At 38.4% G+C, this 25,075-nt stretch overlaps 1 protein-coding gene across 4 annotated transcripts in view; it reads right to left on the minus strand.

Moving 5' to 3' along the window:
* tenm2a (teneurin transmembrane protein 2a) overlaps positions 1–25,075 on the minus strand; it is a 262,295-nt gene that overhangs the window by 77,125 nt on the left and 160,095 nt on the right. The window contains exons 1-2 of one of the 4 annotated variants that reach the window (XM_043257657.1): positions 19,872–20,005; positions 7,131–7,340 (exon numbers count right to left, since the gene is read on the minus strand). The exons of 1 other annotated variant lie outside the window; for it this stretch is intronic. In XM_043257657.1, the coding sequence (XP_043113592.1) occupies positions 7,131–7,340; positions 19,872–19,887 (226 nt within the window). In that variant the 5' untranslated portion in view covers positions 19,888–20,005. Of the gene's footprint in view, positions 1–7,130; positions 7,341–19,871; positions 20,006–25,075 lie in introns of those variants that run through there. 2 more of the 4 variants (XM_043257658.1, XM_043257659.1) reach the window with 2 other exon arrangements.

The raw sequence follows: 25,075 nt of genomic DNA on the forward strand, positions 1-25,075 counted from the left end.
TACAATCAAAAGATTGAGGTTTGGCATGGTCCCGTTAGCACCTTCTGGTAGATACCTGAACTGCATCATCTGGCTACAAAAAGCATCTTATAAAATGGATAGTTGTCCTTGATTCTGATTGGTTGAGTCGAGTTTGAAGCTGTTGCAAATTACTCTAAAAACATATACCCGAGCCAGTGCGTCTGTGTGTTGCTCGGCAACCACTTGCAACTGTTTCTGAGGAAGTACATTGTTTGCAGGAAAATAATGGCTGAGTCTCAAAGCCTAGGTAGCTGACTTGCTGCCTCACGGCCTTATGAGGGAATGACTTCAAAGGCAACATCTTTGCAGGAAGGCACCTTACGAAACAGATTTTGGACAGGCTTCTGAGGCAATTTAACAGTTTAATAACAGAACGAGTTTGGTGATAAATAAACGCTATATTATATGATTACTATAATATTGATTTCTTGCTCTAAATAACATCAAAAGTGCAAAAAGTCATCTTTATTTTTAACTCAACCATTAGGATACGGCAAAGTATACATTTATACCTCCTTCACAATTTGATTGGAATAAGGTAGCTCTGGAGACAGGAAGAAGTAGTGAAGTAGAATTTGGATTCAGACGTGCATTGATGTCTTCATACCCTGAATGTTCTGAAGGCAGCATTTTAGAGCTTTCAGAGGCAGCCATGATTTTTTTTAATGTCATTACATTTTATTTGCTTTGTTTTAATGCTCCACATTATGCCTAACAATACACTTAAAAATAAGACTTTAACCTCAGAAGAAAGCAAAAGGTACTTTGTGACGAAAAGAAGGTCCTTCAGATTATAAAAAGGTAAGAATGTAAAAATGTTTTTTCAAAAAACCTTTGTCTGAATGGCTATTCTATGCCATCACTGCGAACAACCTTTCAAGCATCTATGTTTTTAAGACTGAACGCCCCTTAGCTGTTGTACTGTTACTGTAAACCGCAGCTTCTTGGTTATTATTGCTTTATTCCTCCATCGATGACAATTCTAAAGTAGACCATTCTAAAGTTCAAAATTTCCTGGCAGTAACACTGAAAGCCTATTAGCAAAGATAAAATTGCATACTTTGCATATCCTTAAAGCAGCCGAGCGACTGTCATCAAAATAAACAGGACTGCTAGTATAGCAGATAGCTTCCTCCAGGTATTCCAGACCTCTTCGTTTACAACACTGCCATATGAATATTGTTGTCTTGAACACTGCAACCGTATTAATTTGCAACTAAAGTGTGTTATTCTGCACTCAACATTCCAGTAAAAATCTGATACGACAGCATCATTAATAGCAACTCCTAGCAAATAGAATAATAAAACTTTCAGGCACGGATGAGCCAATCAATAGATACATAATTTATAAAGGGAGACAGATGGAAGACATTTTGCTTCCAAATGCACAAAACACACATCTAACTTTTACTCACACACAGTAATGTGATCTGACAGTACTCGCAGTTGCGTGCCAACATACTCACGGGCTAAGAGAGCTACGCATTAGTTCACTACTACACGCACACTGGAAACATGTACACCCCTACAACTTAAGTACCAAAGCACTGAGGACTCAGTGTGTGTGTCTAAAAACACTGAAAGCATATAGAAGTTTTGTGCCAGTCTCAATAGCGCAGCGAGGAGGTCATCTAGCTTGACACAGATCCAAAGCTACATGGTTCAGCTCGCTCTTACTAAAAGCAGCTCCCCACACACAGTCCGGCGTGCCTGAGGTTAGCACTTAAACCCACCCCCTGCTCTTTCTGGGACTGTGCCTGTGCCGGGCAGAGCGGAGCGGAGGCGCTGAGCAGGATGGAATTGGCTTTCAGTACACTGCATTAGTTTCACAGTAGAGCTCCGGAGGCCCACTGGCAGCGGGAACAGAAAGCCACCATGTTTGTTTTCCAGGCCCAGTCTCAGTTAAAATGTTTATTGATATTTTCTGTGGTTCATCGCATGTGTGGATGCTGAGGAAGGATGCCCGCACAGCAGCCGCAGCCAAGAGGAGCAGTAGGTGTCAGGACTTCTGCTTTTCTTTCAGAGACTCTCACAAGAGCAGCCACTGGCCTAAAAAAATCTTTAAGGAAATTCAAACGGACTTGCAAAGCGTTTGTAAATCACTTGATCATAAGAATGAAACATATGCGATACATTCTTTGTAACCTAATTAAAAAAAAATCTGTTTTTAACTTTATTAATTTTACTATAAAAAAACCCTCGAATTATTATTATTTTTGCTAAGGAAGAGGTTTTGCAGTTTTTTAGGAAGATCTTAGATTACTTTCCCTGCTGTAGGATTGCATTATTGTGCTCTTCGACAAAACACAAACATGCTAATATAAAAACAATAATTATAAAAAAGCAATTATGCAACAGTACACCCTTAATTACCATTGCAAACAGAATGAAATTAGCTTTTAAATGTGGGTGTCAAGTCAATATTAAATAGCTTCCACAGTTTCCTCAAAACAATCACTTAAAATGACTTTCAAACTAACTGAATAACTAAAATGAGTTTTTCCTTAAACCCCTTTTAATACATTATGTCCCTCTCACTAACATGCTAATACAAAAGCAATAACTAAATGAATAAATAATAATAATAAAACTTGTGCAAACAACACATCCCTAATTACAACGGCATAAAATTAAATTGGCTTTAAAAGGCACTTTCAAGTCTAAATTAAATAGTTTTGACAGTTTCTCCATAATGATCATACTCGTGTTAATTAATCGTTTTTACTACAAGTTCATTTGACGTAGTAAACCAGTTTCTCATTCCTCACAAAGACAGACACCTACTCCCTCAAAGAGAGACAGTATCTGGTCTGGAGGTCGTGCTGTTGAACTCCTGGACGTTTATTCTCAGGTTTAATTAAATCACAGCTTGGTTGGTGGTAACAGAAGTAAATGCAAGCTGTACGCTGGGCTCCGAGCGAAACATTTCCCTCGCATTCAGCCTCTTTGGCCCAATCCCCTCCTGTAATGAGCAATAATAACAGTCTGAGAGAAGAGTCATCAAATCAGTCTGAAAATAAACAGGCTTTTGAAACCCCACTCTAAAACCCACCCACACACAAACACACGGCCCTCTGTTCTCCACACAAAAGCTTAAATACCCTAATACAAAAACAATAACTTAAAAAACAAAAAAAACAAAAACAATTATGCAACAGCACGTCTTTAATTACTACTGCAAAACAGCATAACATTAGCTTTAAGGGGGCATCCAGTCCAAACTAAATTGTTTCAACAGAATTTCTTCAAAGCACACGGTGATTAAAAATTCATTGCATTAGGATCTACGGCTGATTTCACTGGCAGGAGTATGTGACTTTGGAAGCTGCTAAAAATAGCTATCCGACACTCTCCATTTATAATAAATGGATAGAGACGCAAACACGAGTGCTTCCTACACACACACACACACACACACACACACACACACACACACAACTCTTTCCAGGAGCTCTCTTTGGAAAGAGACACCTAATGCCACAAATCAGCTTCAATGTTTTGCCAATATACAGGCCATGAATCACAATTTCAGCAAACCGAATTAATGGAATCTGCTGACTTTTTTAAGGGGCAGCATGACTGATTTCATCACTGACAATAAGCAGAAATGTTTTCTGAGCAGCGTATAAACACATTAGAATGATTTCTGAAGGCTCATGTGACACTGAAGAAAATTCAGCTTTGCCATCGCAAGAATAAATTACATTTTAAAGTGCCCCATTATGGATTTTTGAAAATGACCGATCACCCAGTATGCAACACTGCTCCAACATCCTGCAAAGTTTTGAATCAGACTGCGCATAAAGTCATTGTCTCTCAAAAGAAAGAGTCGACTCTGAATCACTGAAGTGAGTCGTTATTAAAACGAGCACCAAGCCATTTCAATTGGATGTCAAAGTAAAACATTAGCATACTGCATGCCAAGTTCTGAATAAAAATGCAAATTCATTATTTTCCACTTTTGGAGAGTTCAAAGCTCACAAACACTACTTTAAATCAAATCGACTAATCACTGGAGGTTTTTGGAAAAGTGAATCACTGAATCGTTTGCGAGTCATTAAACCGCAATGAAAGTGTTTTTGACCTTGCATGCATTTCATCCTGTTCTTTGGGACTCCCAAAACCAAAATATGAACCTTACATAACCCAAATAGTTTGAAAACAATTATTTTAAATGGTAATATGTCATAAAATGATTGTTCTGGATCAAACGAAGCCTCGGTGAAACACATTGAAATAAATCCTACCAAGTCCAAATTTGGAATGGTAGTAGATATATTTAAAAGAAAGTGTTTCCATTTATGTCGAAAAGCAAACATTTCATTGCATTTCTAAGAGCGCTCTCTTTAACACAGCCAGACTGCCAGTCACAGAGCCTCGCTGACAGCTGCAATAGCTCAAGTAATGACTGTGGCACCGTGTGCATGCCACCAGTGTCAGAGCTACCCACTGGCAGAGACACAGTCCAGCTGTGCAATATAAACCACTGGAGCACAGACCCGCAATAAACACTAAGCAGAAATACAGCGATACACTCCGCTATCTCCAATTCTGAAGCTTTTATGTATTTAAATTCGAAACCGACCAATAATAAACACACTCACCAGACACTCAAAAACATCTACTCAGAGCACTTGGCCAGACATTTCAATTCCTGCACAGCAATCACGCTCAACAAACTCACAGGACATTTAATTGGGCTTGGTCTCACGAAAACGCATATTTCCAATCTCAATCCAGCACCCCAAGATGTAAAACACACACGCTCTAAACATTCTCAGACTTGTACACAAAATCCAAGCTCAAGGCAACATGATAATAAGGCAATTATTTAGTGCTTTATTTTCAGGCTAATTGCGAGCTTTGAAACTCCTCAGAGCTGAATGTGTCATCAGATCAAGGAAATGCAAACTATATGACAAACTCGCAAAGAACATGAAATATGAATAATTATTTGCAAGCATCTGATATTCAAAGTAGTTATTTTTCCGAATGCGATAAAGACCGATGCGTTGCAAAAACAATGAATGGCATTTGTCAGGGTGGGGAAAAAAAAAGTGTCTTATATAGCTGATTGGAATATAGAAATATTTTACTAAATTAAAATTGCAACTTGATTAGGGCATCTATATTCAAGAATTTAATATAGCACCAAAGTGATGAAAGAACAAAAGGACTAATAATTGGACTATAATTTCCACCACCATCATCATCATCATCATCGATATTGTCACTGTTCTGTTGTGTAGATGCTAACATATTTCCAATACTAATCAGAGATTATATTCTTAGATTCTAAAGGAAAAAAAACGAACGCTTTTTGCAATTTCCTTTCAGCAAATGCAAAGCTCAGAAGAAAAAACGAGAACACCAACAGGCCCAATAAAGCTATTAGTGGTCACCTTGTCTGCACAGAGAGACACTGTGATTTCCCCTCTCGAATTTTTGATCTTCTCTCATCCATAATCCTTCTGCTGTGTCGTTCTAGAGCCGCGGAGCTGGCAGTGTTGGAGTGAATTTATTTACAGCGTGGTTAGTCTGCAAATGATTGATGTTGCTGCAGCAAACAGTAAACCAATTAGAGGCATGATGTAATGTCATTTTAAAAGGTTTATAATCGCGTTGCTTCTGAACTCGGGCCCCTGATCAGACGTAATAAAGATTTATAGCAGATCAAAGGAGAGGCTAATGCCATTAACAATAGATTATATTCCAGCAGAAATTACATTAACAACTTTTTTTCCTCCTCTCCGCTAAATATATCCCCTGGATTGCAGATTTGGATGGGGGGCAAAGTTTGGAGGACTGTGCAGCGTACGGAGCATTAATTACTCTGAATGAGCACAGCTGTACTAAGACGACTCACACACACACACACACACACACATTCTGCTCTGACCTGTTATAGTGAGGTTCTGCACAGCTTGTGAAAGTGTAATAAGTCACCATAACAATAAGTGCTTCATATGTTGTGCCCTTGTGAGAAACCAGTGTTTTTTTGGTTTTTATATCCATTTATTGTCACCTTGAGCTCCGCTAGTCCTAAATATAATCTTTTCCTATAACAAAATGACCTTTTTAGGGACAACAACTAACACTAACCGGGCGCAACATGACAAAATGACAAATGATAAACCCCATCTCTTTCATGTTGTGGGACATTCATATAAACCTTGTTAAGAAAGCAGCAATCCCCCCAAACCCTTCCAAGTTACATCAATTTAGTTTTTTACAGTGTGACCCATGGAAAAAAAAAGTCTCAGTCATGAAATAATAGTTTTTTTTCTCTTTTTTTTTACAAGCCTGATCCACTGTGTTATTGAAGTGAACCTATACTATGTATGTTTACATCATTACAAAGCTATTTTAGTATCATTTATTCATGACAGCATTTATAAGTTATTTTTCATTTTTTTATTTACTTAACCTTCATTTATATTTGTCGATTTTAGTTTTTAAGAATTTTACGAATTTCTGATTTTTTTAATTTCCTTTGGTAGCTTGCAAAAGTGACTGAATAATATTTTAATTCGTTTTAGTCATTTTTAAAAATATTTCTAATGTTTGAAAAATACTTTCATATAAAATTTCATTTAATAAAATTTTTGTTGTAATAATTTTAGTACCAACTTATTTCATTTAGTTGCAAAAATATGTCGAATATTATCTTATTTTTCATCTAATATTTATCTTTTATCTCGGATTTATTTAAACTAGCCAAACTATTTTAACAGTTTTAGTTAGAAACAACAATACTTTACCACAACTGATGTAGCAACTAGCAAAAGTGTCTGAAAAGTCTGAAAATAATTATCAGATATGGATGCATACAATTTAAAAAATGGCAAATATAAAAATACAGATATAAGAAAGAGGAATAAGAAAAAAAAAAAAAAAAAAAAAACTCATTCCCTATAGTGTGGCAAAAGCGATTGATTTTTATCGGGAGTTGTTGATAGCAGTCACTGGCAATGTTCTGAATGACATTTTGTTGATTAAATTGCATTTAGTTAGTGTTATTTTCACAATAGACAACAATGCAGACACAGAAAATGAGTAAGATGATAATGGATGCATCAGTTAATGAGATGTGAGTGGGAGGGGCTTACCAGTGGGGGGCTGGGCCCGGAGCAGGTACGAGTTGGGGGAGATTTGGTCCGCTGGGTGGGGCTCCAGCATGGTGTGGGAGGAGCTGCTGTCCAGCAAGGGCACCTGACACTCCCTTATGATAGGCGGGGCTGGATGGAGGGGGGCGGGTGGAGGAGAAGGTGCAGGGGGCAGGAGGCTGGAGGAGGCGGTGGAGGGAGGGAGGGGACGACCTGAGGAATGGACAGATAAAAGGAGGAGACAAACTTGTTATGATCATGTGACATGACAAAGGGCAGATAGACACACAACATTGAAACATTCCACAGCAAGCGGATTGCGCTGAATCAAGTGACATTAATGAACTCGTTTATGTGATAATGCACTCATGTGATCAATTGTATTCCAATGACAAGTCAAAATGAAATGGCTTTTACAACCCCATTTTACTTTTGTAACATTTATGTGTTTCCAAGTGAAACACGAAATTTAATACAAAAAAAATACTGGGCGAGATTAGATTTTATCCATCAGGAATTGACTGGATCATGAAAAGTGTCTGTTTCATACTAGAATGCATTCAGAATGCGAGTTTGAAGTGGGTTATGGAGGACTACGCCCCTCCTGAAACACCTTGGGAACCCATTTCTGAAGAGGCTTTTTACTTGATATGTGGAGGCTGAAGATTAAGTTCACCCTTGAGAACATTATCATGCATCCCAATAGTAATACTTCTACAAATGTATCGTAATTTACTGTTATTGCCATAAACTTTATTATATTAACCGGGAAGCTTTTACAAAGGCCCCACTGCTTACAACGGTAGTCTAAAACAACACATAAGTAGCTATCTGGCTGTTGGTTAATATTATTTATTATTATTAAGTTGTTTCAGAGGCAGTGCAAGATTTGTCATTTTGATGAGTGATTCTAAAACCTTTTTTTTTTTTTTTTTTTTTTTTTAAACAACATGTACTGATAAAACGTGCTCAGAAACATGTATTACGAAAGTAAACAGGGTCAATTTTGTCATTTTGATAAAGCATTATGAATACATTTTTCTCTTTGGAACAACATGCACTGATAAAATGTTTTCAGAAGTATATATTAAGTAAATAGGGTCAATTTTGTCATTTTGATGAGGGATGATGAATACATTTTTCTCTTTGGAACGACATGCACTGATGAAACGTTTTCAGGAGCATATATTAAAAAAGTAAATAGGGTCAATTTTGATTTCACGCTGACCTTAACCGTAACGGTCCTCCGTGATGTTCATGTCGCAGAATGTGCTCATAAAATAATTCCCATAAAATGAGCTCCAAGGTGTTTCTCGTAAAAGCAAGCTATGAGGTCACAAAGTAAATTTACGGCACAAGTTATATGCGCCCATAAACGCGTGCAAAATTTACGCGCTCACACCTGTGCACAGATAACGTGGGCAGCAATGACATCACGCTCGGGGTGCATCGACAATATACAAACAGTAGCACCGCGACGGAAGCAAATAGTCTGAGTGTTCATGTACGTGTGTGCGTTTGAGAGTTATGGAGTGCTTGGACTGCAGAACAGCGGACAGGAAGTGCTGCTCGCAGCATTTTTTTGTCCAGTAAAACTCCACGCTGGGAGCGTCGCATGAGCACATTTACACACAAACACAGTCTACTTCATCACTGTAATACAGATGTTTCGGATGTGATTTCCCAACAGGATCCTGTAATAGAACCATATACATGCGCTATATGACAATAAAGAGCTTGCAGTTATGAAGTGCACATAATTTTTTCGCTGCGAGCAAATGCATGAGGGGAGCTGGGCAAAGTCATTGGTTTTAAATGCATCGGGTTTCTGAGTAATTGCCATGACATCGGAGGTAAAATTGCATTTTTTCCTCAAAGAAGCATGTGCAGTCGGTCCTCATAAAGGCGGAGGAATTAGGAGGCTATTACCTGCCTTAATTACTCCTGCAAAGACAGCACTGAGGGAAAAGACGGCGCTCGCTATAATCTGAGACGACTGAGCGGCGCTCTTTTAAGATTCATATCAGTAAAACTAAAATGACATCGTATTGGCCATCGTTTTAATTGGGATCAAACGAAGACTGTGCACTTTCCGTCTTTTAAGAGTCGTTTTAACTTCAAAAAGCAGGATGGTACACAAACAGATTATTACGCACATACACTGAGCTCCACTTTCATCTTCCTTTCATCGCATCAAGCCCTGACTGCCTGTTAGCAGGAATGGAAGAAAGCGAGAGGGTGAAGAGGTGCTTTTGTAGAAGACCTTGAATGCGGAAAGTGTATGAGCACATCTGACTCAACTTCCCTCTTCAACGCTCGTCCTCTCTCTCCCCATGACTCCTTTGTCAGTACGGTATGCGGTCATTGAGGGATATTGAGTCGAGCTTGCTGGCTGAGTCTTGCGTTATTGATTTGGTTCAGTGCTACCCTGTGCCAGAAACACACCTCCATTCACACACCACTGGAACTCACAAAACACACGGCCACATTAAGCTTATTTGATTTTGGGTCTAGATTTCATTTTGTGTGGTTTGTCTTGGCAAAGGTTTTGTTACGGTTTCATTTTTTATTTGGCGTTTTAAAATATTATTAAATCAAATAATAATACACTGATAATGAAAATGTTATTGTGAATTTCAAATAAACTAAGTAAACTATGCACATCAAGCTCCGTTCAAAAGTATTGTAGAAGTCTTTTATGAGAGCAAAAACAGCAATCGTTTGATCCAAAATAGTAAAAAATTTTCGATTTGGATATTTTTTAAAATATAATTTATTTCTGTGCTGCATCAGTGTTACATGATCCTTCAGAAATCACTCTAATATATATTAACACCATTATTATTATTATTATTAAAGTTGAAAACTGTTGTGCTGCGTTATATGGAAGATTTTATTTTATTTCACTATTTTTCGATAATCAACAGCATTTATTTAAAATGTAATTTTTTGTAACAATAAAAAAACTTAGATTTTTCATCAATTTATTATGCTAAATACAAGTATTAATTTCATTTTTGATCCCATATTTTGATACAGTAAAGCCTAAAAATTAGCAAAAAAATGAAAAATATAAAAAGCTATTTCAGCTTAAAACGTTTTTAAAAATATGCATGTATTAATTCATAATAGTAACTCAACCGTGTATCTTGCTCACATATTATTGTAGCACACTGTGCTGAATACTAAAAAAAAAAACAAAAAACAAAAAAACACGTTATCAAATAATATGTTGTAAGTAGATAAAATAAGCACAAATGTCAGGGTATGTCAAAACACCAGGAATCACCTCAGACTCCAGAGGGTCCAAGTTTTCCTTATCTTTGTCCTCTCTTATGTCTGACCTCATGATCTGTGGAAGAGGGATGCATATAATATATAAGGAAATATAGCGGGCTGATTGGATTGCTTGTTAAGCAGACCCCAGAGACATGGGGCAGAGGCCCGTTAAATAATAAAGAGAAAGACGAGGAAGGATATGTTTACCGTCAGCATTTCATAAAAGCATCTACGGCATACGCATCTGAGAACGAGTGAATGGGAAGAGAGAAACAACGAGAGAGAGAGATATGGGTATCTTCACTAATGCACAGAGGAGATGAATAAACACTGAAAAGCTCAGCGAATATGCAGATGAAAGAGCGAGAGGTTAAGTGTGCTGCTGGCTGATTAGCTTGACTTCTAAAGAGATGGATGAAGAATTCGATCATAAAAATACAGAAAGGCAGAGCAGCACATGGGTATCTGAGGACAGTAGAGCAGCAGGAATTCTGGGAAGCTGGTGAACAGTAAATAATAATAAAGGCAGCGCACTGTAGAAGCACGAATGAGTCACTTTCTATACATAGAATAATATTTGGTAAGTTTTTATGAATATTTGAAACAGTTCATAGGCAAACTGTTTATTGTCATTGAACTCATTTTAAAAAAAGCACATACTATTCATCAAACACAAAACCATGACACCATTTTCAATGGACCATTGCTTCAATAATGAGAGTATTTATGGCACTGGACAAGAGAAGCCCGTGTGTGTAAATGCGTGCATGTGTGTTGGGGGTTATTAAATTTTTAAATCACTTTAATTACAAAAAAAGGAAAAATTGCATTAGGTGGCCAAAAGCAATTATAGGAAACTTAATCTCCTTTGCAATTAGGCTCAGGGGCATTTTTTAACTATTGTAATTTATTTTTGCTACATTTCTATAAAGGTCAGTATAAATTGCTTTGTGTTATTAGAACAAAGGCTCGTTAGAAGGGGGCTTGAGGGGGCACCTGTTCCTCTAGATGATTCTTCTCCTTTGCCGTCCTTCCTAAATTCCTGTTATCTCTCTGGGAGAGGATGTTTTACTGTGGATCTGAGGGCCTGGAATGCTGATTTGACCTTGATCGTCCCTACTTTGGCCCTTGGTAAATTCATTTTGAAATACCATCCGAACTAGAAGAAAACTTTGCATTTCCCGAAGAGTATAAACTTTGTTACTTTTTGATGAAGATTTGAATTTGACACATTAAAATAAAGCTTTGAGTAGACATTTTATTTAATTTGTAAAAAAACAACAACATTTTGATGGTTTTTGAAATAAAGACTTTTATATTATGCATTAAACAGATCTAGAGGATCTATAGTGAAGTCTGTAGTATTAAAGATATTTCCGATTTAATGACTTTTATAGACAACGAAACTATATTACAATAATTTTGAAAGGATCATGTAACACTGAAGACTGAAGTTATGGCTGCTGAAAGTCCACAAATAAATTTTAATACATATATTAAAAATAGAAAACAGTTTTAATGTGCATTTCAGCCAAATGCAGCTTTGGGGTTCAAAAATGTTTTGAACCCAATGGGTTAATGGTATTTTGCATTTTCTGGAACTTTTTGTCTAACGGAAATCTTTGTGAAAAACATATTTTCAATGTTTGCCAAATGAACAATCAATACCCAGATACAAAACAGTATAACCTATTGAACAGACTGCATTTCTATCCCTCACAGGCTTGATTTTATTACCATAAAATGAAATATTCCGTCTACTCTGACTGAGGTCTATGAACATCAATTGTGTGCCTCTCCACATTGGCTGGTCTCCTAGAGCTAAAAAGAGCTGTCAGCCGTACTTTGGGTTCAGTCTCTCATTATCCAGTGTTTCTCGAACGCCGTTGCTTTTGGCTTCACTCCATTTTGACAAAACTCGATTTGAAAAAGTTTGTGGACAGACTACATGAAAGTGCGTTGTGACGCTTGGTTTCACGCAGCTCATAATTCATAAAGTTTAAGCCTGTCCAGTGCCTTGTTTTTTGATTGCTGCTGAGTCTAACTTTTCCATCACTTGTTGGAGCCTCTGGGTAAGTGCGCTCAGAAAATTACATTATGTAATGTAATACCATTATGTGAAAATCATTTCGGTAGATTCACGGATTACGGGATAGAAGCAGACATGCCGCTGACTGAAGCGATCCTGTCGTCAAACTCTCACGAATGCGCTCGCAGACGCACACTAATACCGCGGCCGTGGTGTAGTTGCGGCACTGTATCTCTCCACCCATCTGGCCGTTGAGGAGACGGCGAGCCAAAGAGGCCAAAAAGCTCAGGAAGAGACAGCTGGAGCCCAGTCAGATGGAAAGTGACAAATTACCGCCCTAATGAGAGCCATTCATCATTTCTCCCAAACTCTCTCCCTCCCTCTATTTTCATCAACAACGCACCTACACGTTTAGCTCAACCGTCATCCAACACCTGCATTCAAACACGCTGAAGATGGAGAGGAAACAGAGGCGGATTTGACCTCAGAAAATACAAATGCAACACATAGTTTACCTTACAGGTGTGCAAGAGGAAATGAGGAGAACAGAGAAAAGCAGGATTTCCCATCAGATGTGAAATACCCAACACACCCCACAAAACTTTATTTTTAAAACAATAAAATGGAAACAAAACTGAATTGTACATTATGATAAATTCCTTCTGCATATAAAGCAGCTATTGTGCTCGTGCTATGGATTTATATTTATATTTTATGGCGCATAGTAATAATACGTAATACTTGTAGGAAAACTTGAAATTTTACAGCCGAGTCTTACGCAAAAAAAAACAATACATAAAATTCTGCCATCATTTACTCACCCTCCTGTTGTTTTTAAATTGATAACACAGAATTATTTCTTCCACGGAAGAAAAACATTTTCAGAAAATGACAAGAATGTTTAGTTTTGGCGGACTGTCGCTTTAAATGTGCAGAAGCCATTTATATGAAACATACTGAAATCAGTCGCTTAAGACGGTCTATTTCAGTTTGGATGCTACCATAGAGTACAGTAGTATTCAGGCAGCTCACTAGGTTAGGAACAGAGCTGTCAGGTGACAGGAAGCTGAGGGACAGTGACGTGGATGTCTTGTGATCCAGGGCAGGAGGCCATCTTATGCCCGCTGCCGCTAATATGGCCGCCGCTGGTCAGGCGTCTGACTCTGCCAGAGTATTTTAAGGGCAGACCGTCTAGATGCTCTGTGATTGGCTCTATTTTCTCATTCTAATGTTGTGTCTTGTCGACCAGGCTGACAGGATCCTAATCTTTACAACCACTAAGCTCAGTCGGGCCTGTCAAAACACTAACGCCCATTTCACACCATCAGCCAATGCTAACGGCAGAGCACGAGTTCAATAATCACGCACACACATAAGCGCTGGCACAATCCTGTTCCCATCATCCTGGTTTATTCAGCTGAAAATATCAAAGCACGAAACTTACTGTAAGCTCCCCACAATTAAGAAAGTTAGCTTTTCTCATCTTAAAAGTGACTTTACGGTTACGTTTCTCCCCTCGAAAAACCCTTTGATGTTGAACTTCAAGCCTGTATTCTCCTTTAGCTCAGAGCTCCTTTATAATCCTGCTCATTTTTTGTCTGTCTGAAAAGGAAATGCGAGTCAAATCTTTTAGCGTGAGGGGAAAGAATGCAGCTCACACCAACACGGCTCCTCTTCACTTTAATGGAGGATCAGCCAAAAGACTGAACTGTAATGGATCTGGCGGGTCCAGGTGTGCTGAGGGCCACTGCAGCTTCTCCTTTGTTGCTGTTCTTTGCTACACATCTCACTTTGTGTTCAACATGGTAAAGTCACTCCAAGAAGCCACATAAGCCAGAATAAAGAAACTTTTTAGAAACTTTTAGTTGGTGAAATCTGGTTATTAAGGAGTTAAGTAAACTAAAGAAGGTAAAGGCGGGTCATTTAAATACCATTTTAAGCACTTCAATCAACAATATAAAAAAAAAACAAACATTCAGGACATGCCAAAAACATGAGACTATGTTATTACTGTAAACTAAAATTAAAAATTTATTAAAAAGAAAACAGCTGTGTGCTTTAATGTGTTTAAGTTTAAAGGAATAAGCTTAAACATTTCTGGGTGAACTGTTCCTTTAAATACACTTTTGTTTGTTTCCTCTTTAACATGTCAGCATCCTAAATGCTCTATAATGATAGCAATTCATCATCTATTCAACGCTATGCTTATTTACTGTTCGGGCGTGTACTGCAGCGCTTTATGCAGGACACTGCACTTTGATTCATGATCACGGACTTAAACACGTCCTCCACCGATCACAGTTGTCAGTGTGTCCTGCTCCGCCAGACCATGATAGTATGAACAAGTGCACTGAGGACAAAAATCCAGTGCAGTCACACACACACACACACACACACACACACACATTGTCAATTAGGCTCAGGCCTCTGTCCGCTCTCTGCACGTCATTTCCATATAAATTACATCCATGTTGTCTTTCTGGATTGATGATACTGTTATGGATTCCACACGTTTTACCTTACAGAAGAGGGAAAGAATAAATAACCTCCATCACTCAACAGCCCCACCTCTGAGCCCACAGATACACTGATACATGCACTTGTTCAGCCTCCTAAAAATCTGCTTAATATTTGAACTGGAACAATGATATTTTGCCTTGCAAAACATTGCATCATGAAAAATATTAGCAAAATATATAACAAACAGGACAACCATCTGTGTCCTTGTTCAGCGCAATCAAGGTCATCTAACCCAGACATTCACCCCTCATAGTATTTTTAGCAGCAATTCACTGTACTTCCCAAACTACAAACGTTGAGTTTATTGACTAAGAATTACAAAACAAAAACAAGTAAAAATTACTGCATCTATATATGTATAGCATACTGTATTTATAATATTAATGCATAATGATAATTCACATATTTGTATATAAATCTATGTATATGAGCATTACTCTAAACTACTAATATATATATATATATATATATATATATATATATATATATATATATATATATATATATATATATATATATACATACACATATAGTTTTTTTCCCCTTTCCTCTTGAAATTCTGATCAAAAATATTGCTATATATATATGGCTCACTGCACGGCACAGATATCTTGCCCAATCAGATGTCTAAATAACAGTTTCACGCCCCCTAACACCACCCTGTAATCAACCGACATCATGCATTTGGGTATTTAGAAAGAATGAAAGTCGCTTTGATACATCCCTCTTACACTTCCTGTTACACGCATCAAAACAGGAAAGAAAACTGCACTCGTCAAAAGAGATTTCATGGGTGCTTAATGCAGCCAAGAAGCAGGGTATGTAGAGCGGCATTTTAAATGAGAGAGATATTGCTATAAAGTAAGAAGAACACAGCAATGCTTGTCATTTCACTCCCAGAACAAGTCCTACAATATTCATAAAAAGCTTTTTGGCAACCGCACACATCCGTAAGCAATGCTACACTTGTTTATTTACAAGGCTAGACAAAAAAAAAAAAAGCTCTAAAACACTGCATTAAAAAATAATATCTACTCTGACATCGTGAGGACATGCCGTCAACCTCATTCACCCCGTGAAAAAATAAACTTTTCCGCTGACACACACCCTTGCTTTTCGCTCAAGGAAGAAGTTCATGAGATGCTGAGCTGACAGACAGGCAGAAGCTTCAGGGCCAAACCGAAGAGTGGAGTCGCTGATATGAAGCAGTGACATCATAAACTTGCAAGTAACTGCAGAAGTGATGTCACTGCCTCTTAGCGTCCTCGTCACTGTCAGTTCTTCTGCCTAGGATGAACTTTACACCTGTTGCTGGAGACTGCAGGGCTCTGCTCTAAATAGAAGCCTTAACAGCATCCAGCATTAAAAACTAGACACACGCTTTCTAAAGGAAGAATCTGTGGTTTAAGGCCAGTAAAAGAACAGGATAAGCATCAGATTTGGATGGATCACTTCCACTGAATAGGTGAATGGGTGCCGTCAGAATGAGAGTCCCAACTGCTTTTTGGCTAAACATAAAGCTGTATGGTTATATAAGTTTGTTTACTACAAACACACAGATTTTCGCTTCACAAATAGATGGACTGGAGTCGTGTGGATTACTTACAGGTTACTGTATTTTATCAGCTTTTTGGTTTCTCATTCTGACGGCACCCATTCACCACGCAGAGGTCCATTGGTGAACGAGTGATGTGATGTTAAATTTCTCCAAATCTGTTCTGATTAAGAAACAAACTCTTCTATATATTGGATGCTTTGATGGTCAACATTAAATCAAAATCGAGAAATCAAAGGCAGAGCACAATTTTATATAAAAATAAAAAAACAATTACAATAAGACCAATCTAAAGACTACAATACACTACATGCCTTTTAAAATCTGAACAGACTTGGCCCTTATAAATCTGCAGACGTTGTAAATGGTTACAGTCGAATAACTGGCCATTACAAATGAACTGACTGAGAATCATACATTTCTTACCAAGTTATCACACATCAAACTAAAATCATCCATAAAAACAAACCACGAGCGAGTCAAGCACAGCAGGTTCTCCTTACTTATATCAGCTGTTCGTTGTGAAATATATTAATTGCTAATTATATTCCAGCCGACTCTCTTTGATGTCTGTGACTCTGATAGAAGCAAGTCTATTTTTAGCAATAAAGCTCAGAAAAACTTCTGTCTTCCCATCCTCCCCTCTCCCTACCTCCAAAGCCTCCGTCTCCTCATCTCTCTAACCCTGCCTCCTCCTCCTCCATTGTGCGGTCTTTGGAAACCTCTCACCCATACTGAAGATCAAAGTCTTTGGAAAAAAATAAATAAATAAATGATCCCACTCTCTACTCAAGATAACAGCCTTCTTCCAAATCCACTTTGCCACTAAATCACAACTATCACTGTTGACTTGTTTGTTTGTATTTTTGGAGCGTGCGCTTTCTGAGCAAACTCGTCTTTTCACCTTTTCACACTCCGTCACTCACTCTCGTCACACTTCAGACTTGTGAAGTGTTTGTTCTTCTTCTTCTTCTTCTTCATGCCACCTTCAGAATGATGTGATAAATGTAAGTAATAGTACCACAGCTTTGAAGTATAAGACCGTTTTAAATGTAGATGTTAGATGACTTATTTAAGAGATATTTAAAGGGTGGTTTACAAAACGTTACAAAAGTTATAACAAAAGCTATACGGCAACTGTTTGGCTTCTGATATTCTTCAAAATACAAAGTCCAAAATAAAAAGAATAGGTTTAGATCAATTTTGAGGGTGTATATATATATATATATATAATATTTCATGATAAACCCTCATACAAAACTATGGTAACACCCAACCAATTTACTACAACAGTTTCCACTGCCATCAACAAAGGAACAAATGCAACAAACTGAAGATTCTAAGTCTCGCATTGTTTGAATGCGTTTCCATATTCGTTTATTATGCTGTTGCTGTATTAGTAATTTGGTGGAAAAGCAGTAATTTTTGTTAGGGTCAAGTATACATCTCATTTCTCTTAAGTGTGAACAACAGATGCAAATGAGAAGTATTTATAGACGTGACAAGGCTGTGTGTGAGAGTCACAGTGGGCTGTTTTTCTGCCTCACACACACACACACACACTCGGGGCTGTGGTTTGAAGTGCTACTATGAGGTAAATTCATCCGCCCTTTGCATCAGCTGACCCTGAGGAGAGAGCGTGTCCTGTGCTCGAGTGTTTGGATGAACCCTAAACACCTGATGCAACCGCTCCTGTGTAATACCTGACATTACATCACACGCACTTACTGTACAGCCACAAACCATGACATCAAACAAATGATACGGGGAATTATGAATGAAATCATTATCGACACACCTCGCTCTTTCTCTCTCGCTCTTTACTGAATCATTTAAGATGAAGGAGAGTCTCTGCTTTTTATGAGTTGAAAATGAGATTTTTAATTACTGCATGACCTGGGGTATATTAGCAACATATTAATGTGCGTCATTAACCCAGTGGTAACTAACCCGTCAGCTCATTAACTACATGTGATTGGACCTGAGCGAGCACAGGCGAAGCTCCAGCTCTCATCACAACCACCTGTGATGATAGCGAACGTTCACTAATTAGAGAACTTTGAATATGCGCACGCTGTTATCTTGTGGTCAGAAGAGCAAATACGCAAGGTCTTTATGAAGCGTGAAATGTGTCGTTACTCGAAGAAAAATATGCTGTTTTCGGACAATAATTACGTTTAATCATACAGCATTGCAAATAATAAGTTGCAAAAGTGTGCTTTTTGCATGGCCCTTGAATAATTCATGAAGCAAATTTACCTGTAAACATATACTACTCACCTACTTCAGAAAGCTAGACAGATGTATTTAAGTAACATTTTCATGAAACCAATTCGAAAGAGGTCAAGTGAATAAGGCGTTTACGCAAAGTACTGCATATACAATTTACTTTTAAATAAATATTATTACAAATCTAAATGCTTGGTTTGCATTTGAACATTTTAAAATGTGATTTTTTTACAGTAAATACAAAGAAGCATCATTTACTTCAGCCATTAACGTCACATGATCCTTCAAAAAAAAAATTACTGTCATAAATATCTGGTACTCAAGTAACTTTTCTTCAAGTTGTGCTGCTTAACATTTGAGACTTTTTCATTCTTGGATGAATAAAAGTTCAAATGAACAACCTTATTATTTATTTACAGCATTAGATGTGTAAAATTATAAATGCATTAACTGTCACTTTCGGTCAAGTTAATACATGCTTGCTTAATAAAAAGAAAATCTTACTGACCTCAAACTTTTAAAAGGAAGTATGCATTAACCGTTTAAAGGTGTGCGATATGCATTATTACCGTTTAATACATCATACTTGTCAATGCATTATATTATAATGTAAGGCATTAAAATAAGATTATTAAGATGCATCGTATTTACAGGCTTTATAGAAAGTAAAAAGATATTATATTGCATTCCCTAATAATGCAAAGACTTGTTTATTACACACATGCACAAATCACAGGTTCATGCGAATGCCTGTAAGCTCACACATTCATGCTCTCTCTCACACACACACACACACACACACACACACGCACACATCGTGAACAGATGGCTGTGTACATTAGTAGATAGGGTGCTTAATAAATGCACCTGCACACCTGATCTCTCCACAATATATCGAGTCATTCTGAACAGCTTTCATGTCAGAATAAATGCACTAGAGACCGTATTTGACCTTGCGAAAGCCAAACAGGGTAGAACTCAATAAGTCTCCCACAATTCTTCCTCACAAACACACTCTCCAACCGACCTCACAATCAATACATTCACAGAGTGTTTCACCAAAATCAATGCTGTGACCATACAGAAATGATCCTATAGTCTGAGACCATGCCTAAAGTAAAGAGAGTCTTACCTTCTCCTGTCTCCATACTGCAGCAGTCAGCTTTATTTCACCCGTCCATGACAGGAGGACACCACGTCTGTCAGAATGCCTGTCTCATTGATTCATTTACACTAGGAGACACACTTACAGTCTCACTGTGCTTCTGTCAGTGTGTCACTTCCACAGAGACTTCAGCTAAGGCGAGAAGCTAAAGGAACTCCCTCTCTCTCTCTCTTTCTCTCTCTCTCTCTCTCCTCCCTCCTCCTCTCTTGGGTCCAGTCCTGCATGTTGTGCCATTAGTAAAGGGTCTCCGTAGGGCCGGGGCGGACGCTTTTTATCTGCGTTTGGAAAAGGCCAGTCGCATCGCGTTTGTGAGGACTTCTCACATGCATCCAGGGTTTTCAAAATGCCCTTTTTTTTTGCAAGCTCAACATCTTATTTTCACATTAGGCTTCTTCTTCCAGCGCGCCTCTGTCCATCTCTCTGAGGGTGAAGTTGTGAAGACAAGCATCACATTCACACCCGGCCTTGACCTGATGTGCAGGCAGCGGCTCTGCACTTAAGAGAGCCGTTCTGTCAGCGCTTACGAGGTATAGACACTATACATTAAACAGAGTGCTTTAAATGAGCGCAAGGGCCTGAGTGAAGACGAGACGGACAATAATGTCTTGGAGATTCACCACAAAAGCTCTTCAGGTTCATTCCGCGAGTTGCAGTCTCAGGCGGCACACCCTCTGACCGCCACAGTACGGGACTGACCGCCTGATGCATACTAAACACAGATTTCAATGAACTTTCTTGATTCCATAAGTTGTAATTTAATTGGAATGCTTGATCTGCCTGGAAACTAATTTACAAGGTACAGGGTTGGAAAAAATTTATGCTTTTAAACTACTGATGGATTTGCAAAGTTTGACCAAATTAGTCATAACCAATATACATTAAACTATCTGAATTTTTGGTATTAAAAAGAACAGGAATTTTGCTTTAATTTAAATTTGGTGAAAAATAAAATAAATAATAATAATAATAATAAATACATAAATGCAAAGAAGATAATACTTTAATGCTGTATAATAATAATATTATTATTAATATTATTATTAATGTTTTTATAAGTATAATTTTTGTAGCTTTTAGCTTAAATATTAAAAATATAATTAGTATTTTTACAAATGATTTTAGATCAAACATTTTGCTATTATCATTATTATTGATACTACTACTACTACTACTATAATAATAATAATATGTGATTATTACTAGTAGTATTAGTAATAGTAATTTTTTTTCAAGCTATTGTGATTTGATTATGATTATTTATTATAATCCAATTTGATTACATTAGAACATATACATACATATATACATATAGCATAATCATTTGCATTACAATTATAAATATTAAAATTCACCATGCTCTACATTCAGCCTAAAACTAAACTGAATTTTGGAAAATGAATAAATGTAGGCTAGTATCACCCATATCAACTGTCATAAAACGATTTTCAGCCTGTTTAACCTCTTTGCTCTTACCCTCATTTTCAGCATGGAGACACACGTGAAAAGAGAAAGAGAGAAAAAAAAAATTTCACACCATGTGATTTGTCAAACACTACTATTACACCAATTATATATATTTTCCACATTGGTCTGTTATTATGATATCACACGTTTCAGATAAACACACAACTAAACAGCACATAAAACCAAAACAAACTGTAGTTTGTTCACCGATGTCAGTCAGATGCTCTCTTTCTATCTAAGTGGCGTTTCTTGGCCAGAATAAGCTGCAGTGTGTACCGGACCTCATGCTGTTCAGTCATGCTCTACACCGCACTCAGCCTCACATTGACTCCAAGCGAGTCGCGCTAACAGAGAAGGAAGTTGTTTTTCAAATCAACCCACATGATGATATTCAGCAAGGGAGGTCTGAGGAGAAAGAGCGCTTTCTCAGCCGATCGGTGCACAACGCTACCGGAATGACAGGATCTTGACATCTTTCCAGGGCTTGCCAAACATCTCCCCGTGTGCCCGTGTCTCTGCATCCTTCATTGTGCGTAAGTGTGTGTTTGGGCATGCATGTATGTGAACCGAGGAGGAGGGGCACTTAATTGCCATTCCCTTGTGCGAGGCTGGTGGTATAAAACCAGTGGGATGCCTCTACCTTCATTAGGTTGTGCTGATGATCCAGCTGCACGCGTTTGCAGAACAGGCGTTTCGCCCATCTCTTTCCTTCTTTTCGCTCTTTCCCCTTTTGTCCTCGTTCTCCTGTGTTTAATTTTTCCATATGCGCCTCAAAGCGTGCGTATAGCTCTATATAAGAGAACAAGAACTCTGCCAGCGGTGCAGTCAGCCAAAGTTGCTTCCAGCTAAATCAACAAAGGACTTATACTGTACACTTCACCGCCTCCTCTTCCCACCTCAGCCCCTTTGCTCGCATCTTCCGCTCCCGTGCCAAAATTCCAGCACCCAGCTGGAGAAACATAGAAAAATGTGTCCAATTATGATACAGCATGCCCAAACTCTGCTAATTAGCGCTAATTCAGTGACAAATGGATTCTTCTTTGAATAGTCCTCCTCAGGCTCAGCTGTATTCACCATAGTAATATGCAGATTGCCTTAAAGCGACATAATGAAACTGTGAGCTGCATCTCAATCGCCAAAGTCAGTTCAGACCAAGCCAGTTTGCAAAAACTGGCACCCCGCTTCAGAGTATCGCCACTGAAAAAACGAGAAAGATAAGACTAGGGAGAAATCTGAGAATAACAAAAGACAGGAAGACAAGTGGACAAAGAGGAAAAGAGAGCGAGATGTAAGCCATCTGAGGAGTTTTGGGACATTTAACATAGCTATGAATAGATTAATCTCTAGCTTCCCATCTGCAAAGATAACGACTAGGTTTCTCTAGTTGGCATCAGTTTAATTGGGAGTGACAGATAAGCGGTCAGGACATCACTGGGATGCGGTTCCAGCTCAGCTCTGTTAATAGACTTTCATCTGCCTGGACCAGTTCACGGAACTGAGCGTAGCTACAGGCCCCTCGTGTACTCAGCAACGCATCTGCTCAGTGGAGAAATGAGCGGGCACCAAAAAAAAAAAAAAGTTCAGGGTTGATAGACAATCACACTGCGTGAGTCAGTGGGAGAGTGGATTGGATGGCGGGATGCGCTTGCCACGCTAATTACTGTCTGACACAGCGGCAAATACAAATGAAGTTGAAATTGAGCTCACTTGTTTTGCAGGCGACTTAATCGAAACCCTTCAGACATGACTGTGATGACCAAAACTACACACACTCAAAGTTAATATAGAAGTTTTAAATGGCTTTGAGAAAAAACACAAACAGGATTTTGAAGTCTGTGCAGACATTGTGCATTAAAAAAGCGTCGGTCTTTGGGAGGCTTTAAAAATCGTGGCTTGCCATGTTAGTTAACAAGAGTCAAATAATTTGAATTAATCATATTTTCTACGCGCATAAGAGGGCCATTTAGGATGAGCTGATTCACTAGTGACATTTTCTAGTACAGCAAATGAGACAGCGCTATTTAGGATAAACCAATTCATTAGAATGAATTACTTTCCAGTACAACATAGGAGACATACTATAGCCATTTAGGATAAACCCGATTCACTATTATGAACCAATTCATAACAAAGAGTATGCGTTCTAATACAACATGCGCTACAAGACATGAGCATTTAGGATGAAAAGATTCAATAAGATGAACCAATTCATTAGAATGAATCATGCTTTAATGCTACACATGAGAGAGAATCATTTGGAAGAACTGATTTACTAGGATGAGCCAAATCATGAGTCACACTTTCTAATACAACATACGGTACAAGACATGGCCATTTAGGATCAACGGATTCATTAAGATGAACCAATTAATCAGAATGAATCATACTTTTTCATGCTACATATGAGAGAGGGCCATTTAGAATGACCCAAATCACTACAATGAATCACTTTCCAATACAATACATGAGACAGTGCCATTTTGGATGAACCAATTCACTAGAATTAACCATATTTTCTAATGATACGTACCAATGAATCACTTTCTAATACGAGAAAGGGCCATTTAGCACAATCTGATTCACTAGAACAAATCAAGACTTGGTCCATTGCTACATGAGGACCATTTAAGCAAGAGTAGTCTCTCAGTGCTTGGTCATGCTACACTACTACCTGCCAGAAAAAGTACCGAGCAGATATTTGAACAGAGTAACAGCTCAAAACTTGTGTTAGGAAAGGTGCAGTGCACCTGTGGAAATTATATAACCTTCTTCTCATTTTCCATGCGACTCCATTCCTGCTCCTTTTATCTCTCCTTCAGTCGGTCTCCATTTTCCCTTTCCTCCGTCATGCTGATGTAGATCCTGTTCACATTTCTCCATCATCTCTTTCTCTCTTCCATCAACATTAGTCGTCGTAATACTCTAATACTGCTCCTAATGACAGTCAATACTTATAGCATTATGAGGGGGAATGGACATGCGGAAGGGAGAGGTGGATGTGTTCCCATGTGTATATCTCTCTCTCTCTCTCTCTCTGTAGAGAATGCAATCATGATCGGTTAGCACCCAGCTCTGCACACTGCAGAAGGGAGCCAAGCAGAAAATTGTTTGGACATTGTGATGAGAAAAATACTCTTTTTTTTGCATTTACATTTTTAATGCAAGAAAAACATTGTCTAAAGTTTTGCATTTGATTATACAATGTTCATAAAACAAGCATCTGGCTCTCTCATTACGCTGGCCGTATGGCCCCCATCCTACCGCCTCGTCTTTAATCAGGACGTTTGGAAGCAGAGCAGTCACGGCGACTCCATGAGACATCTCAACCTCGTCTGCGGGGCCCCTAACGTATGGCTGCAAGCCGGGCTCCAGCGTACACAAACAACCCAAGGCCTCTTTTGCAGTTCGGTCACTTTGCTGGGACTTTGGTGTGGGAGAATGAGCTGCGTGGGAGACAATCAGAGCAGAACAGAGGCGTGTTATCTACACGCACAGACAGACACACATGAACGGCCACCTTATATGTCAGCGATATCGTCAGGCGCTCTTGTCTCTGGCTGACTGCGGGAAGCGGTTCTGCGTCGAGCTTCGGTCTCGGGCAGGCGCTGAGAGGAACCATGCCGACATTGGCGTTAATTAACCTGCGCGGGGCCTCGCGACAAATTAAAACACTAATTAATAAAGTAAACAATGCAGCGACACATAGG

Source organism: Puntigrus tetrazona, chromosome 14, assembly GCF_018831695.1.
Source record: "Puntigrus tetrazona isolate hp1 chromosome 14, ASM1883169v1, whole genome shotgun sequence".
Taxonomy (NCBI): domain Eukaryota; kingdom Metazoa; phylum Chordata; class Actinopteri; order Cypriniformes; family Cyprinidae; genus Puntigrus; species Puntigrus tetrazona.